This window comes from Lethenteron reissneri, chromosome 4 (genome assembly GCF_015708825.2).
Source record: "Lethenteron reissneri isolate LAM-NWPU_2019-01 chromosome 4, ASM1570882v1, whole genome shotgun sequence".
NCBI classification, from domain to species: domain Eukaryota; kingdom Metazoa; phylum Chordata; class Hyperoartia; order Petromyzontiformes; family Petromyzontidae; genus Lethenteron; species Lethenteron reissneri.
In genome coordinates, this window is record NC_083782.1 from 11,433,325 (window position 1) to 11,452,736 (window position 19,412).

At 46.5% G+C, this 19,412-nt stretch overlaps 1 protein-coding gene across 1 annotated transcript in view; it reads right to left on the reverse strand.

The window, feature by feature from the left end:
- Positions 1-1,634: 1,634 nt before the first annotated feature.
- LOC133350641 (sperm flagellar protein 2-like) overlaps positions 1,635-19,412 on the reverse strand; it is a 43,151-nt gene continuing 25,373 nt past the window's right edge. Inside the window, 22 exon segments of the mRNA XM_061565234.1 lie at positions 1,635-2,031; positions 2,841-2,981; positions 3,481-3,649; positions 4,467-4,491; positions 4,494-4,542; positions 5,409-5,591; positions 7,275-7,381; positions 8,206-8,435; positions 8,857-8,995; positions 9,692-9,769; positions 9,772-9,807; positions 10,748-10,855; positions 10,858-10,906; positions 11,275-11,640; positions 13,225-13,280; positions 13,283-13,361; positions 14,243-14,381; positions 15,367-15,472; positions 15,475-15,493; positions 16,484-16,605; positions 17,947-18,042; positions 18,838-19,005. Of these exon segments, the coding sequence (XP_061421218.1) occupies positions 1,864-2,031; positions 2,841-2,981; positions 3,481-3,649; positions 4,467-4,491; positions 4,494-4,542; positions 5,409-5,591; positions 7,275-7,381; positions 8,206-8,435; positions 8,857-8,995; positions 9,692-9,769; positions 9,772-9,807; positions 10,748-10,855; positions 10,858-10,906; positions 11,275-11,640; positions 13,225-13,280; positions 13,283-13,361; positions 14,243-14,381; positions 15,367-15,472; positions 15,475-15,493; positions 16,484-16,605; positions 17,947-18,042; positions 18,838-19,005 (2,633 nt within the window). The 3' untranslated portion in view covers positions 1,635-1,863.

Consider the following 19,412-nt stretch of genomic DNA (forward strand, 5'->3'; position numbering starts at 1 on the left):
GATGAGATGGAGAGTGAATGAGATGGAAGGAGAGGAGAGTGAGAAAGTTGGAGTGGGAGAATGAAGATGAGGATGAAGGATACAAAAAACAAAGGATGTGAAAGTGAATCGAGTCACAACAACAAGGGATGGGGGTTATGCCTTCCGCAGACAGGAATGGAGAGAGGGGCCGAGCCAATAGCAACGTCGGAACAGCGGCCATGAGAAGTAAGCATGCTGAGCTTAGACATTGGATTAAATTCTTTATTGGACACTGGATACAATAACATTTTTTGGAATAAGACTGTAGCGCCTGTTGTATGGGAATGATTAAAATATGATTTGATATGTTACGAGGTTACCTACTGCTTTTCGATTTAAAGCTTTCGTGACTGCAGGGATTTATCTTCTTGGTTCTTTCGGTAAAGTCACGTATTTTATTATTTCCATTCTACGTGACTTTACCGAAAGAACCAAGAAGATTACCTACTGCTCTTACAATACACTGTTACCATGAGTAAAATATGCATGCGTGGGAACGCAATCACTGTAACTGGCCCCAGTTAGATAACAATTTAAATACTTGTCTCGATCAGCGGTGGCCAATACGTTGATTGAGATCCACGGGTGGATTGCAGAACATGTGTTGTGCATCTCAGGACAAACCAGAACACTACCATAAGCAAACAACAATTTTCAGTACGGATGATAGCAAACAAACAAAAATCCACTACTAAGGATTCATTGAAAGAATACAAGATAATAACGTCTACCAATAGATGGGTGCTAGTACTTAATGTGTTAAACTCTACAAGGGTAATTGTTGGTCGTAGCTTTCTGGTGGAATAGCAGAGCCCGTTGAGATCCGCCAGAGCGGATCGCACTGCTTGGCGGATTGGCCAACCTCTGCTTTAGAGTGAGACCATTTTTATGAAGAGTACCTGAAGGAGGTTGATTGTAATTCCAAAGAAGATTGGTTGTAATCTCAAAACAAAAATCCAATACATTTAAGAGAATGAGATTTGAAAAGCAGTCTGATTTCAATTAATTACACTGGTCAACAAAAAAAACATATTTTTTCTGGCCTGGACTTTTGCAGCTGTTTTAGACTAATTTCAGGGTGCTGATTTCAAATCTGATCTCAGATTTGCTCTATCACATCTCATTTTTATGCTATCGGCATACCCCATTTTCATTGATTTTACCAGAAATTAACTCTGTCACTCATGATTGCAAGTTGTTGCGAGTCAGTGACTGCTTTAGTGTTAAAATATGGTGCTGTATTTTTAGGATAGTGTGTTTATAATATCATTTTATGTAGATATCCACATTTATTTAATATTTTTCTTCTGCAGTTTATATTGAAAATGCAATATTTGATATCTCAAAAACCTGATTTGGAATCAGCACCCCAAAATTACCTTAAAACCGTTGGAATACCTTATGCCAGAAAAAGTGTATTGACCAGTGTTATCGATATAAATAATTATCCTGCCTGTTGCACCATCCTGCATTTGGTTACTCGAGAGCTAAATGCTTCCTGTCTATCAAACCCGAATATAATCGACTCTCGGTCATCTACAATAGTGCAAAACACCGTAAATTAGACTGTCAAAATATATTAATTGTTTAGCTACGTAGAATGGGCGGGGGGGTGGAGTGGGATGGGGGGGGGTAAGAACATTGAATGCGTCGTCTGTTTTCATCGCTTCCTAAAGATTGTTGGTTTTACTTGCCGTTGTTAAGCCGATCCCAGGGGCACAGAGTCACAGACCCCCAACGAGTGAGAAGCAACCAACAAAATGTGCCCACGTAAAATATTAAGATTTTTTCGCATGCACGGTTAATCTGGTTAATTGAATTTAACTGCATATGACATATGTTTTAGGGTAGTACATTCGTCGGGATGAGCAAATCATCCCTTACCACTAATTTGAATTTTAAAATCAAGCTGATCATTTCTTCAATCAGTGGATGCTTGATTAGTGCCTGGAAACGAACAGGCTCTAGGTCTTCCGATCCCAGATCTCGGAACACCTGAACGATGTGTTCCTGAAACGATAAACGGTTTTAAGTAAGCGGCGTAAATGGCTAACACATAAATAACATTAGCGGTACACGCTGCACATGTTACAGTAAATCTGGCAAATGTCTGTTGCGATGTCCTGCAGCTCTTGCGAGAAATAGGTGATTTTGTTGCCAGTTTAAAATCGTCTGGCAGAGGAGCAGGCGCGGCATATGAGCAGGAGACAGGACCAACATAAGAGAGAGCGACGAGGCCACTCACCTTGCATGCGGCACGAGCGATTCAGTGGGTATGGCTATGTAAAAGTACAGGGACTCCCCTACTTACGAACGTCCGACTTACGAACTTTCAGAGATACGGAGAAACCTGTCCGCATTTCCAGTTATCTGTTCGGACTGATAGTCGTAAGTTCAACCACCGTGCAATAGATGGCGGAGGTGGCATCTACTTCTGCAGAACGTGAAGAACCAGTGTCATCTACATCTACAGGAGATTATACAACTTTAAAGCCATTCCCCGTGTTTAGTGTACATGCCGTACAAAACGTTCTGAATTGACAGGAATAGAGTTAGACTTACGAACAGATTGACTTATGAACAGACCTCTGGAACCTAACTCGTTCGTAAGTAGAGGAGTCCCTGTAGGTGGGACTGACGAAGACAGGAGGGGCTAGCAGCTCACCGTGTGTCTCGGTTGAGCCTCCCAGAAACTCGCTGGCTTCAACTGTAAGTGTCGCGCGGGAGGCACGCGACGGATCCACTCCGTGCATCGTTAACAAGTCCACAACATCCTAAACACGCGTCGCTGACGCCCGGCGAGCGAGTTGTGACGATACCTCGAGGTACGGGTGTGCACGCGTCTCGTTCGGGTGGCTGAAGCGATGGGTGTCCTCGGCAATTGCCCCGGCATGGTGGAGGACCGTGAGCAAAGCGTCCAGAGAGACAGATTCCAAAGGCCCAGAATCCAGACCCTCTGTCTGTGAGAACCCGGCAACACACAGCTCTCGAAAAGGGTAATGCGTGCACGTAATTAGACATGCACAGCCCTGTGTCAATCCGCACCCTGAGGGTCATGGGGATTATATCACCGTACTTCACCACTGCTGGATAGTGCGGATTGGTCAAGTTAGGCAGCATAGAAGTACAATACAACGGATATTTCTGTACTGCCTTCCCTCTGCTCTCCACCATGTAGCCCCGGAGCCTTTAACAACAACAACAGTCTGTTCTGGGCAGCTATTACAACCTGTTAATGCATAATGGTCACCCGTCCAGCCAACATGCAGGGTCAAACCCGCTTAGCTTCCAAGATCTTTCGACATCAGGAGCATTGCGGGTCGGAGTCTATGCGCATCACATCCACGCACACACATCCTTTGCATCTTGTAGACAACCGTCATTGGAATATGGGGCCACATTGCAAATACATAGTGCACTGATAAATCGACCCGAGCCATTGCGATGGCAACACATTACCTGGGGAGGGGGAGTAGATGGATCCCCAGGCAAAGCCATTGCTGCTGCTGCCGCCGCCACACTCAGTGCTCGATAGAAGCCATCCTGTCCATCTTCACCACAGGCCAAGTACAGCAACATGCTCTTGTAGTCTATCTTCTCCCCTTGTCCGAGCAAGGTAAAGAGGCCTATACACGCACGCACCACCCAGAACAGATTGCTTGTATGCATGTTGAACTTATTTCGCTGATCGGAGCTACGGAGGAAGGATAACATACTAAAGACAAAGGAAGGAAGAGCATTCCAGAGGGCCACAGAAGCGCATTTAAACGCGTGCGATGCATTGGCCGTCTTTGTTCGACGGCTAGCCAAAAGCCTCTGGGAAGATAACAGGAGTTTGCGTGATGATGTATGGCTCCTTGACGAGATCAGCAAGGTATTGTGGTTCAATTGTGGCAAGCACTTCACTTTATAGAACCTACAGACTGTTACGCAGAAGGCACAGAGCGAATGAGACTATGGGGTTTTAAAGTGAGTTTAAAGCAAAATAGATTAAATGGAAATGGGCAGGACATGTTGACGAGAGCATCTGAAGAGAGATGAGAGAGAACATGAAAGAGGCCGAGGGAAGGGAAAGAGAAGCAGTGGAATGGATTTAAAACACGCCAAATCGTTGAAAGCACTCGACCTTTGTGCATTCTGCAAAATACTGTCAGGATTTCCTGAAGAAGAGCATTGTGAGCCTGACAAAGGCTGAGTGCTCTTTACACGTTTCTGTGTTTTTTGGTGTTCTTGTTGTTGTTTGAAACTCGTGGTTTTCTGGCCTGAATGATTGTTCTCTTATGACAGGTTTTCTCTAAGTCATTTACAAAAATCTAAGATTTCGGAGGCCACTAATGGGACAGAAGCAACTCAGTAAATGACGGACTGGAAGAAAATAGGGGAGGCATTTACGCAGCAGTGGAAAGTACCACGATGACAATAATCATTTCGTATAATAATGTACCTGTTTCAGATTCCCCAGCCGATCAATAAGTCCCACGTATTTTCTGTTGGCACAGCATCTTTAAACCACAGTTCGATCTGTGGGGCAACACACCAACAATTTTACTCCTGACATTCAATAATAGTATTATTGTTAACCGCATATTTTCAGGTAACAATTGAACTTAGCAATACCATAAAAATGCAAAGTGTTTAGTCTCACGAACTAACTATAACTAGTTTTATTTCGATTTAAAGCTTTCGTGACTGCAGGGATTCATATTCTTTGGTTCTTTCGGTAAAGTCACGTAGAAGGGAAATAATAAAATAATATTATGATGATGATTGCTCGTGTTGCAGTCGAAACGTCGTGAGAATTTTTATTGTTTTATATTAATATTATGTTATTATTTCCCTTCTACATGACTTTATCGAAAGAACCAAGAATATAGTTTTATTTTACCAGGAAAGGCCCACTGAGCTATATAGCTCTTTTTCAGAAGCGACCTGGCCACAAATGATTGCTCAACGAAGTGGTTTATGTGGAAATTTATAGCAGTCAAATACTCTAAATGTATGTTGATTCAAAATGTGGAAGGAAAAACCGGAGGACCCAGAGAAAAATCCACGCGACCACAGGGAGAACATGAAAATTCCAAATATACAGCAGGCGTCAGGGTCACGATCGAACCCACGACCTCATGTATACCAGGCGAGGTAGTTAACATCTCGCCACTATGGCACCCACAAATCATAAATACATTTCAATTGTTTTCATGCTACACACAAGCAAAACAACTCTGATATATGTGGCAAACGGTATCTCTGCTCACATTACTCCGAAGATACGCTGTACTCTGCCAATCTTTTGAAGCGGGGAGGGGGGGCGGTGGGCATTTGGAGAGTGAACGAGAAGAGTGGGTCGAGACGTGGCAAGAAATAGGGGACAACAGAGGAGCACATGCCTGGTCGTACTGCTCCTGAGACAAGAAGCCGGAGCTTTCAGGGTCGGCTTTCCGGCAGGCTGCCAGCACCGCCAGCAGCTGGGTCACCGAGGGCAGTGGCCAGGGCCAGGCCGCCAGCACCAGCAGCCTGCGCCAGTCCAACAGCTCCACGCCGCCTTGCACTTGGTGTGCGATCGCCGCAATCTGAACACGCCGCAACCGCAAACAGAATCAGAATACTGTATATTCTTTGGGTCTTACGGTAAAGTCGTGGAGCTAGAAAAAATAATAACAATCAAATAATAAAAATAAAGTGAATAAAAAAAAATTTACCCGTAAAAACTAAGTTTTGCACTATAAATCCTTTATATGCGTGGCGGCTAGAGTCCTCTCGTCCTCTGGCTTGAGATGGCTGCCACCTATGGGTCAGATGATTGCCTACCACCATTAAGCAATTGGTAATTAAATATAAAAAAAAATTCTTAAAAAGTGTAAAATTTTGGAAAAAAAATTTCACGATAAAAAATTGTCACGCACAACGAGTCTGTGTGCGAAATGTCAGCTCGATTGGATCACGGGAAGTGGGTTAAAAAACGACCGAAAGATTTGCACGGTCGTAAGAGCGCAAGCAAGCACGCAAGTGAACTTAATATAAAGGATTTAATAATCAAAAATATCACGACGTTTCGATCACAACACAAGCAATCGTTATGAGGAGACGATTGCCTGTGTTGCGATCAAAACGTCGTGATATTTTTATTATTTTTTTATTCACTTTATTTTTATTATTTTTATTGTTATTATTTTTTCTTCTATCTAAGTGGCTTTACCGAAAGACCCAAAGAATATGAATTCCTGCAGTCACGAAAGCTTTAAGTCAAGATTTAGAATCAAAATATGTATTTATACTGGAGGAATCCAATTAGCTATCAAGTTCTTTTTCACAAATGTCCAGTAGGGGCGGGTCAGAAAGTTACAACAACAAACAATACAAAAACACGATATGAGTGCAAATTATAGGAAATGCAAGCAATTCACAAACAAACAATTAAAAGTTAAACTTTACCATTTTTATTTCAACAGGTAAAGCCCACTGAGCAATTTGCTTCTTTTTCAGAAGCGACCTGGCCACAAATGATAGCTTAAAGAAGTGGCTTATCACTTAGAAATGTATAGCACACAACCACGCACAGCACAAAGGGACGGTGACGCTGCCCAGCGGTTGCGCGTTCCCCCCGCTTGCTGTTGAGGAGGTTCGCGGTTCGAAGTACAGCGGCCACCCTGATTAATGCTGCGAGTGTAATAACCGTCGTGATACTACGGGGGCCATCTGCTTCACAGTGGGCGTTAAAGATTCCGTCATATCGTCCGCAAGAGTAGGCCATTGCTGGTGCCATGCTCCAAATTGATCAAATGTAAAAAACTACCCATAAATTATATAATTGGAATTTACATCTTCGCAGGACCCTCCTGAAATAGAGTCCTTGAGACTCGGTGAGGCTCTCCTGGGCGAAACAATCTCTTGGTGGCGAACGGCGGTTATTGTCGTCATCTTTGCATCCCATCTCTTGCAGAATGGCCGAGGCAAATCTCAACAAGTGTATGAATAAATAAATTAATACTAAATACACTTTACTGCATTGCTCTTGTCATTGGCTTCAGTCCTCAGAGCCTGCACAGAACCAAACTGAATGTAATGGGCTTTTTGTGCAGCCTTTGGTGGCTGGGCTGAGACCACCAACTCTATAGAATTGAGAATCAGGTTTAATCACAGGCATGAGAAACCAGGATTCGAACCAGGATCTCAACGGTGCCAGCCACTCGGCCACATCCACAACTTGTATATATATATCGTGAGTGTCTGAATGAGACCAGGTCTCGACTCACCTGTGTGTGCGACATGTTTAGCCAGGCCTCTGGCAGAGATTCACTCCCTGTACCACCAGAACCCAGAGCATGCAGGAAGTCGATGAAATCTAAAGTGGAAATATATCCTGTACCAAAAGATGGGGTTCGTTGTTATGATTAATATTTATAGCTAATATGCATGAGAGTTAACGTGACAGATGTTGTATCTATATCTTCCAAAGGCCTACCCGTCTTCATATATTCACAAGTTGGTCAACTGCACTCAATACAGATTCTCATCACCCGATTTACCATCACTGACCACCAAAACTCACCATACATTTTCCATTATATTTCTGGAGCCCCCACGATTATTACATTGCAGGACCCCGTGAGAGATTTTTAGGACTTGGGGAGACCTTTACCAGCAGTGGATCCATCAAGCCTGATGATGATCACGATGATGATAACCTAAAATGATCGAACTCCGGTCTGGTTTAGTTTGGGACGTGGTCAGAAGGTTTGTTCCAGTGAGGGTTCAGGCAGTGGTACAACTATTGAGTATATAGGTGGTGCAACTGCACCAGAGCCCACAGGCTTCAGGTGCATAGGTGCCGGGCCGCGAAGAGGGGTGGGGGGGAAGGTGGACAGTGTGGTGGCCCCATTTCATTCCTTTCCCTAAGGGCATGCCAATCACGCTACACCACTGGGTTTCGGGTAAGACAAAGATCCCCCATATAATGGAAATAATAAAATAATAAAAATAAAACATAATAAAATAATTCTCACGACGTTTCGGCCACAACGCAAGCGGCCGTCCTCAGGTGAAGAACAGGTCTGTCGAGAGACCCTATTATTTCCATTCTACGTGACTTTACCGAAAGAACCAAGAAGATGGATCCCCATATAGCCTTAACAGACTGTAGGAGCAAGTGCACACACACATACGCAGTGAGCAAGCAGCACCTACCTGCAGGCGCAGCCTCTAGCAGGTGCCGATGGAAGGACATCAGCTGCTCCACAGTGAAGTGCTGGGGGTGGAGAGGCTCGGAGGGCTGCGGGGGGGCGGGGGGAGGAGGCTCCTCGTACATGCGCGCCTCTGTGCTTAGGTAGAAGGAGTCCTGCTGCAGCACCAGCTCAGGCTGCAGCGGAGTCCCCGACTCCACGGCGCCTTGAATCACATCCAGCAGCTGCTCAATGCTGGACAAGTGCGGCACACATGTTGCCGCGTCATCGCGCGCAGCGCATACGTTACCACCACGCGTGTCGGGAAACGTCCAGACTCTCACAGAGAGAGAGACAACGATCCCCCGTATAGCTTACACAGACTCTAAGCTGCCGGACCGCCATTAGCGAGAAACATAATGTAGCCATATGGCACACAAGCGGGTGGTGTGGCCAGGACCACACCTGGGTGCCTTTGTCCCCCCCAATGCTGATGTAGCTATGTCTGGTTCAGTTAATCGCCACTGATATTAACTGCGGCCAGGAAGCGACCTCAGGTCGCCGGTGTCGTATAGCACTGTAGATTGACTTTCATAGCCACTCGCTAACGGACGCCTGCCGCCAAAAGCCTATGCAGGCCGCAGGAAGACTCGTTGTCTTGTGGCTGGTACAACACCTGTGCATCTCGGCGTGGTAGCGTTGGCCCAGCGAGTCCTGCATGGCCTGGTACGCCTCCGCACTCGCCGCGCGGAGGGCCCCGATTGCCGAGAGAGCTTGCTCCTTCACCGTGTCCAGTCGCTGTCTCAGGCAGGTTTCTATAGGCCCCGTACACAAGGGCAGAGACCACAGCTCACTTGTGTTATGCTCCAAAGCATTTCGTGAAAGCAATACAATTCGCACACAAAAGTTACTCTTCTCTGACCACCTCAGGATCGTTATTATCTTTACGGTTATTAACGTCACGAATAATGCCGTTGTCTGTATAGTTGTCATAGCGATGTGTTGGAATTGAAGCTGGGCTGTAATCCAATTATTTAAGTCATCAGATGGGCCAACTGCAGCTCCCTTGCCACAGTGAGGTTGCTGTGGCAATCCGGGCTGAGCCCGCTGGCTTATTTCGTGAACCGGAATGGCCTTCTTCTCAGTGGCCAAGGCAATGAGCAATGAGCTTTAAAAAGTCCTCGTGGTCAAGTGATGTAGCGTTCAAGTGTGCAGGTGGTACAACTGCACCAGGGCCCACAGGACAGGGGTTCCCAGGTTCCCGGCTACGAAGAGCGGTGGGGGGGGGGGGGAGGGTTGGACAGGGGCTCCCCATTTTACTGGACATCTGTGAAAAAGAGCTTCATAACTCATCGGATTCCTCCAGTCAAAATAAAGATTCTGAATAATTAAATTCTTTGCACTAAGGGGCCCATGCCTACAACACTAGGCCACTGTTGTGGTCCCTACAATTAATGCAATGTGAATGTGCCCCTCACAGTGGGGCAGTATTGCTGTGCTTCAAGCCTCACCCTCATGCTTTAAGGCACAAGCATGCTCCTGATGCATCTTGGCTTTGCGCTCCTTCTGTGCCACCACTTCAGGTCCACTTCCTCCACTTGCATTGGCACACTGGGGCTGGGCGCTCCTGCACTCCTCAAGTACAAGTTTGGAACAACATCAATTCACTTATAATAGTTATAAAGTAAATAAATAAATACATGCCATAGCCCTTTGTCAATCCACTGCTGGATGAGGGCATATTCATACCATGCGCGTCGTGAGTGTTTTTTGACCATGCATCACCACACTAGCAAGTGCGAGTCGGTGAAGTTGGTGTCCAGGACTCGTCGAGATATCGCTCACCACTGATGTTAGCCGTGGCAGGGGATGCAACCAAGGTGTACACACGGGTTTATAGCACAGAGCAATAACCACTGTGCCACTGCACCAGTTGAAGAAATTTTAATCGATAGATTATACTTACCGTCTTGGAAAACTTAATAATGTCAAAAATCCACCTCTGTATAGAAACGCAAGAAGAGGTTCCCTCCCTACTGGTAGAATCGAATCATCCCCAGCGGTCGAAATTGTCCGATAAACGACGTTACGCCGTACCGGCACTTCTCACAACACCACGCATGTAAAACACCGGTACTTTTCAGAACGGTTCCCGTTGCTGTGTTGCGATGTTTCCGCAGAGAGGAAATGAGCACGCATGATGGGTCGCTGCAGGACGAAGAGGTTTCATACCGGCAACTTATTTTTAGAAGTACACGTCTAGCTTAACGATCTATATATGTTTCGATTTAAAGCTTTCGTGACTGCAGGGATTCATCTTCTTGGTTCTTCCGGTAAAGTCACGTAGAATGGAAATAAAATAATAATAATAAATAATAAAGGAATGAACCTTTTATTTTATTATTTCCATTCTACGTGACTTTAACGAAAGAACCAAGAAGATCTATATATGAATCCAAAGCAATGCATAATCTTTATTCTACTCAGCATATGGGTGTAAAAGAGATTAATTAACATTATCCACCCATTCTGAGTATAGTTATAGCTTCTCAAAGTGATGATCTTACCCTTTTTTTTCCCAGATCCTTTTGGCTCCTTCTTCTTGGCAATCTTAGAACCTTTCGCTTTGCCAGAGGTGGGTTTTCGACTTGCAGATGCTGCCCTTTCTCCATCGTTTGTTCATCGTCTCTACCATTCTGCTCCAACACTGCCAGCTCCTCAGAAACCTTCCACAGGCATCCCCAGCAGCAGCAAAACAACGTAATATTAATATGGGACCTATGTATACGGAAACAGCCTCACAAAATATTGTGTTTTTGGTGTATGCCGCATGTTGTTTAGCATGATGTCGTAATGACAGGAGCTAGACAAGTCGGGCCTGGACCTCGGTGGAATATAAGAGGGCCGGTGAACTGTTTATAGCTCCAGTCTTGTATGTATACTGAACTTCGTATGCATGTTGAACATCTTTCGCAACGTACATAGCCAACTGTGATAATCGGACATATTATCATGTCGAACAACACGCGATACAACCCAAGAACACATCAGAGAGCTATGCAGCGCAATGCCTTGATCATGCGGTCCGTCGTACCATCAGGGCGGCCACAGCCAGCGCGGCTTGCGAGGCCTCTTGGATGATCTCCTGGGAGGCGTGCGACGTTGGCGATTCTGCCGACAGCGCATCGCTCTTGTCGCGCCCGCCCCTGCCGCGCGACACTCTCTCTCGGCTGCTCGGGCTGCCGGGCCCGGTGACCGTCGCGTCCGCCCCCGACTTCCCGGGGGCGGCACGCGACGCTTTCTCCTCGTCTGCTGCCGGAGCCAGCGGGGGCGGCGGAAGCAGGGGGAGGCGGAATGCCTCGCGCTCCCCTCCCAGCCCACCGGCTCCCACCCGGCCCTGAATGCCCACGTAGTAGTCCCGCAAGAACAGAACCGCGTCCTGCCAGCGCTCCATTTCCACCTGAATGCAACGTAATGCCGCACATTGTACATCAGTGTATGTTACCCGCAAGTACAACTTTCCAGCCTGCTCTCATGTAAATCTTTATTGAACCACTATGTGCAGATCGGCATTCAATAACTACCCTAGGTATACACTAAATTTGGCAAATTAGTAAAATTACATACAAATTAACTTGATTAGAATCTACTGTGCGAGGCAATCATCACCCCCGACTGCGAAAATAGGCAGGACCCTCCTGAAAAAGAGTCATGAGACTCAGTGAGGCTTTCCTGGGTAAACAAGCGGAATAACAATGATATTCTACTGTGCTTTGCATATGAGTCCCTCCTAAAGATTGTTTAAATAGTTGTAGATGTAGATGCAAAAACAACACCAATTTGTGTGAAGAATAACTTTTAAAAAAAATGTTGCTTCTTGTACTCGAATTGTACATTTTGTGGGTTTACTGTTGTGGTGGTAGGTTTAACGACGCATTTACGCGATCTAACCCAAAAACCTCGATTATGCATTTATTCTTACCTGCTACGACATATGGATCACAAACGTTGGCACTGACAAGCACGTAGAACAAAGGGTGGAAAGGATGTGTGCTTGGAATTACACCGAGAGACAGGATGAGGAATACGAGGATCAGAAATCATACGCAAGCGAGATCAATCTTATTGCTAATTGAGAGGAGTATTTGGGCTTGGGCAAGACACTTCAATGGGAGGGATGACGGGCAGTAGTGGAGACTAACGATCGAGTGGCAGCCAATGGAGGGGACATTCGCCACAGAGATGGAGCGATAAAATCAGATCGTGTTACAGGGACGAGATGGATTGTTGCGAAGCGAGACTGAGAGAGATGGCAACGGCTTTGCCAGGCCTTCATCCGGCATCGGCGAGACGATGGCTGTTGACGATAATGACAGTGGTGTATTGTTTAGCGTCAATATACTAAATGCCTCTGTTGATATGTAAACTCTGACTTTAACATAGCCACTTCCGTGACCAGTTACATGCTAATTCCTCACATTAACATCATGCTAATCAAATTTCGATTTAAAGCTTTCGTGACTGCAGGGATTCATCTTCTTGGTTCTTTCGGTAAAGTCACGTAGAAGGGAAATAATAAAATAATAAAACATAATAAAATACAATTCTCACGACGTTTCGGCCACAACGCAAGCAGCCGTCCTCAGGTGAAGAACAGGTCTGTCGGAAAGACAGCATCTGAATGATAGGGGTTGGGATAGTGATAGGGGTAGTGATGGGGGTTGTGGTAGTGACAGGAGTTGGGGTAGTGATAGGGGTTGGGGTAGTGATAGGGGTTGGGATAGTGATAGTGATAATGATGGGGTTTGTGGTAGTGATAGCGGTTGGGGTAAGTCACATCTAGTTGGCCGGGCCTAGGAGAAGCAGTAGCAGGATGGGCTCGGGGAGAAGCGATGGGGGTTGTTTTAAGAGAGGGACAGAAGCAGGAGAGTGAAGGTGAAAGTGTCACGTGCTGCAGTGGGAGTTTGTAGTTGGTGCAGGGCGAGGGAGGCACAGAGATGGACAGTCGAGATGGAGGGCGTAGAGGACGGGATGGGTGGCGAACCTGCATGAGTGCGATGTGGTGGTTGGCGAATGCAGCGAGCCGTGCATTGAGCCAGCGTCGTGCATCACAGACAGCAGCTCCCTCTCCGCCTCCTCCTTCCGCCCATCGGTGATGTCCCACAACTTCTCCTTCAGATCCTGCACGAGTCGATCACGTTCGCACGCACATGTATTAACTCAAAACACTGCCAGGCCAATGTTTTATAAAAAGAAAACACAATGTGGTCATCTGCGGTAATATTAACATCGCTTGAAAGATCATCAAACCTACGACAAAATCACACGGTATGCGCCCAATTTTGTCAGATCTTGGATGCTAAGCAGGGTTGAGTCTGGTTAGTGCTTAGATGGGCGACCATCTGCTGCGGGGCTGTGGTGTGTAGCGGAAGGCAGTGCAGCAAAATCCATTGTCGTACTGTACTTTCTATGCTCCCTCGTCTATTCTCTCCGCCTTCACCAATACGCACTGAACAGTGTGGCGAGGTAGGGTCAAACAGGCCCCATGAATCCCATGGCATGGGGAGGCACCTCATCCAACAGTGGATCGGCAAAAGGGAAATACATATATTATTGATATTGTAAAAACCGAAAACAACAGACCACTTACCTGACATGGTGTGTGTGCAGGCGCGGACACTTAGGAAGTAAATCAAGGCCTCTGAAAGATTGGCTGGAGGCAGAAATTGAAGTGATTGGAGGAGAAATACAAACTTAAAAGGTGGGAAACGAGGGTTGACTGACGGGGGAACGGTTGACGACCGTCGGAGAAGGAGGACGGGGATTGGCTGAGGGAAATAGGGTGAGCAAACCTTCGAGAAAGGGGGCTCGAGGGATATAAAAGGGGATAGCACAAGGGGAAGGGCTTCAAGAAGAATGTTCATGTCCACAATCAAGGCTCTTAGTAAAGCGAAGAATGTGTGGCGGTGGTCGTTGCAATATTGTTGCGTTGTAAACATTTAGGAGTATACTTCTTGACATGGCCCAACCCTGGCTGATCGCGGTGTTTGGAGGCGTCCTACCTGTGCGCGCTGATGCATCTCTGCTCGTGTGTCATCATCGCCCCTCAGGTAGCCTGGCAGCTCATTCAGCTCAATCTGCCAGCGCTGTACAAACTCCTGCTTGTGGTCGGGTCTCCGCAGAAACTCCACAAACTCCTGCCTGCACACGATTGCGTGCAGAAAACAGCGTACGCCACATGACACAATGTAAAGATGCCTCTCACTTTAAGTACCATCATTGCCAACCGTGATCTACTGATCTACCCACTGACGGATGAGGCCCTCCCCCAAGCCATCGCCGTCTCTCCCGTGTAGCGGGATGCAACGATTCACCTAGTCCCTGCACACGACTCAATTTCAAGCGTGGTGTTGAATAACCCCCCATGACATGGAGAGGTCCTCATCCAGCAGTGGTTCAACAAGGGACTCTACATGGACATGTACACATAACACAAAAATATTAATTACATGAAAGTGAAACCAAAAGTGAGATTCTATTCTAGATTTGAAGCTTTCATGACTGCAAGGATTCACATTCTGATAAGCTCCCCCCTCTCCTCCCCCTTAACTTGTATTTAAGAACTTGCATCTTGGAATCCCTGCCTCACATGATACAGCAAATCTGGCTGTGACGGTCCCACCTGATGACGGAGACTTGTGTTGCCTCCGAAACGTCGTGATTTTTTATTATTTAATTTGTATTAATTTTTATTTCATTTTTACCTACGTGACTTTACCGAAAAAACTAAGAGTATGAGATGGCAGTATGTTCGGGAGCTAACTGCCGACGTCGAGGTCTGCTCGCCACGAGAGGGCTTCGGGAGAGATGTTGCCTAGTGTTGCTATTCCTCTTCCATTGAAGGAGAGCAGACTACAGTGGTTTACTACGTGGTCCGTAGTTTGGGTTGCATGGCCACAGTCGCACTCCTGTGGCTCGTGCCTTTAATTCACATCTTTGGAGATGTGTGCATCGGCCTGTTTATGGTCTGATGTGATTGATGGTGAGACCAATATCTTCGAGGAGGAATGATCAAAGCCAGGAGGGGTGAGGTTTGCGTCGCGAACGAGGAGTGAGATTGACCGATTTGACGCCGCTTCCTTTTTGCCAAAATGCATCGTGGGTGCGTGAAAGTGCAGAGACACACCTGATATCGTAAAGATGGTGCATGATGGCTTCTCTTTCCCGCCTTAAATTGTGAAACACCGTTTTGCAGTTGGAAATGTACGTCCGCTCCATGTTGTCCCAAAAACACCGAGATAAGTGGCCATCTCCTACACAAAGGAAGGGCGGACATTGGTGCATGTGAAGCATTGTATGGAGTGTTGCCGCTAGGCATAAGGTAAACCAAGTAAAAGTTTAGGCCCCAAATCGTTCAAGGGGCCTCTAATTCATGAAATAAATTAGGGTGCACCAATTATCAGCGAGATCTCAGATCCTTATAAAAAATATAAAAACAGCTCATAATGCTAACGACAATATTGAAAAATTCTTATTGCAATTAAATTATTACCTTATTTATTTTGAACAATTGTGATATCTTTACGTGGCTTGTCCATCCTATAATGTTGTTAGTCAGACAACGCACCCAAAAATAACTTCTGCTTCGGGAACTCAGCGGGCAGGGGCCTCCGCTGACTGTATGTATGGATGTGTAGTCACATAGAATCGGTCACGTAGCAGCATAGCGCTGGCTGCTGGCAGGGAAGAGGATCTGCAGCTTACAGCAGCCCTGACTGACAGCAGGCCACGTGATAGACCAGAGAGGGATCTAGGGGAAAGGCCACGGAAGGGGCACATCGAGAACCCGCTGGTAGGTTCCAGAAGGGGGCGTGGCCAGGAGCGGAGCCAGGCCACGCTGGCAGTATAAGAGGGGCCCCCCCCCCGGGAGGAGACCTCGGGGCTGTCGTTTGGAGTGGGATCCTGTCGTGCTGCTGGAGTCTTCGCCGTCGTCACCGTCTTCACCATCTCGGCGTCGCCAGTCAGGCAGTCTAACAGCTGTCCTGACTGGAAACTGTAGTTACTAAGTGTTACTGTCAGGCCGTGTTAATAAACACAGTGCCTCCTACTCTTAGTGTCTCTGAGTCACTACATATGTATGCTGAACTTCTTTCGCACTGTACGTAACCGACCGTGCTAACCGGAGGTGCAGACTGCAGGTAGCATGGCGATACAAACCCCGTATGTTTACAAATTATATCCCGTTCGCAAATGCTTCCCCTTGGCTTTAGACGTAATGTGTTGATAACAATGTGTCCAGATACCAGAGTCAGGGGCTGGTCCACATACTCCCACTCAGAGCTCCCAGGTGTTGGGCCTGGTGGGACGGTCTCGACTGCGATGGGCTCCGGAATGGCTTGCTCCTTCCCGCCACCCTTCGCTTTGCCTAAACGTTCACGTGGCATAGTTTAACAAGTCAGACACAGATTCAGGACAAACGTACGATGTAACTCAGGGGTGGGGAACCTTTTCTCTGCCAAGGGCCATTTGGATATTTATAACATCATTCGTGGGCCATACAAAATTATCAACTTAAAAATTAGCGTGTTATATTTGATCAAACATTTAATTAACTCACCCCTAATGTGATCGCTAGAACTGCTTCTCTTTGGCGAGGCGTGTGATGTTAGCTGGTATTGATGATGTTGCTACTCGCAACTGCTTTTCCAAGTTTGCTCCTAGATTTATTGAATTTCGAGTCCTGCCTGCGGTTGCCTTGGCAGGGCCAAACAAAATTATTTTGTGGGCCTTATACGGCCCACGGGCCGGACGTTCCCCAACCCTGATATTGCAATTGGTATTAGCCAAACATCCCAATGCTGAAAGATTGCCATTACACACATCAGCAGCAACATCGCCCCCTACTGCTAAAACTTGCTAGGACCATCCTGAAAAAGAGTTGGGACTCAGTCTTTCCTGGGTAAATAACCGCAATCATAATAATAAAACAATACATGCATTTATAATAATCACGTTTATCAGCCGTAATAAAACCACTGCTGGATTAAGGCCTTCTCAAACCGTCGCCATCTGCCATGGTCCTGCACTGCAAAAATCCATATAGCACCAGCACAACAGCTGATTTCATCTCTTGATGTCTCCTATGGACATAATCTCAGTCATATAGGGGTGAAGAGAAGGCGCGGTGGTTTGCGCACTGCGCTAGGAAATCCTACAACCTGAGTTCAATTCCTAGCCATGGCTAACACTGGTGGGGAGTGATATCTGAACCGGATCTTGGGGTACTCCCCTCCATGTCTTAGCAGGGGCGCCACGGCAGCGCGATGTTAACTACCTCACCTGGCATACAGGAGGTCGTGGGTTTGATCTCGACCCTGACGCCTATATATTTGGAGTTTGCATGTCTCTCTCCCCGTGGACGCGTGGATCCTTCTCCAGGTCCTCCGGTTTTTCTCTTTCAAATTCATGAACGTGCGCTTAAGAGTATTTGGCTGCTATACATTTCCACGTGATAAGCCGCTTTGTTGAGCGATTATTTGTGGCCAGGTCGCTTCTGAAAAAAGAGCTACGTAACTCAGTGGGTCTTACCTGGAAAAATAAAAAATAGTTCAATAATTTCTAAATAACAAATTGTTTCGTAATTTATAAATATTTGCTTTAATATATATAGTTTATCAATGAGAAAACAACTACGGGCCAAATAACTCCCATAACAGATTCGGCGTGGGGAGGCCTTCATTAGGGGAAGCAAAGGAACAGCACCCACCAGAGCGAGGGGGAGATTTCCCTTTCTTCTCCTTGCTCTTCGCCCGTTCCTTCTTGTCCGCTGATGCCGGGGACTTTGATGTTCTTCTCCGTGAGCCTGCGAAGCCATTGAGTATTCCAAACCATCGTTTCCGTATTTACAAATTCACGAGCGATAATTTACCAGCCTGTGTCAGACTAAACAAAGGATCCATTTGCACGAAATATATCTTCACCGTGACCTTGCCCGTGCACGTGTTTCGTAAGGATCTGGCGTTAAGTGCTATGACGTCATCCCGGCGTCAAACAGCCCTATAGGTGTGTGAGATACTGCACATGACGGACAAACACTTGCACATTATACGAGAGTAATGATCGTTTTAATGTCACCCTTAGGCAGAGCCAACATGTCACCGCAGTGATTAGGGAGTGCTTGTTCGCATTAAGCCCCTGAACCACAAGGCACCAGGAGGCAATAATGACTACACTGAACTGATTGTTCCTTACAAGGATGAGTGCGTTATGCATAAGGTTGTCCAATTTTCCTGCTGCTGTCTAAAATATTATGACCATAATTTTGACTCTTGAGTTGGTGATCTAAAACAAGACTCAAAATTATTCTCGCTATATGCTGATGTCACGTGATACGCAAGGTATGATGGGAGGATCAATCCGATGGTCACAAACCTCTATCTTCCAGTAACATACGCTCTATACATCCAAATGGTACATAAGGCAATTGGAGGGTAACTATTGTTTGAAACTTTGCACAGCACACCTTGTGACAGATTACAACGAATTTCCATACATTACAAAGCACACGTGAACATATTTGAGCGCTATAAGTGAATGCGGGCGTTGAAGGGAGCTGTGCAGTTGTACAATTGAAGATGATGGCAGCTCTGCCACCCACCTTTAGGGGATCGGCCTGGAGAGGCGCCCTTCTGCTGGGAGCTCATGGTTGGTGTGCTTGGTACTTCCCCAAGCATGCTAGGAATCTCTTCTTCTTGTGGTTGGTCACTGTCGACCATAGGAGGCTCTTGGATAATGGCTGCTGTGTTATCCTCCAACAAAGGCTCCTCTATGCACACAATCAGGCAGAAGGAATTCAAAAAGGGCGTCAAGATCCAATAATTAACTGAACCATTAATATACATTCTCAAGCTCACGGTACATGTGCAGTGTTCAACACGGAGGCACACACTCTGGACTGGGAGGCAACACTTTTATTTAACAACTTCCCTAGCGGGTAAAACTGAACCTAACTCGGGTTCTATAGTAGGTGATATGGCTAACTATGAGAGTAGCGAGTTAACTCTAAACGAAGACTTGGAGACGACGAAACATGGGACCCAGGCTTGATTCCACAGACGAGCCCAGAACACTCCCGGGACTGCCCCTTGATGCTCCTCCCCCTTCGAGATCTTTCCTGAAGGATCCCGACCGAGCATCACGTGCCCCACTCACGCTACCACGTCCTCCCTTGCC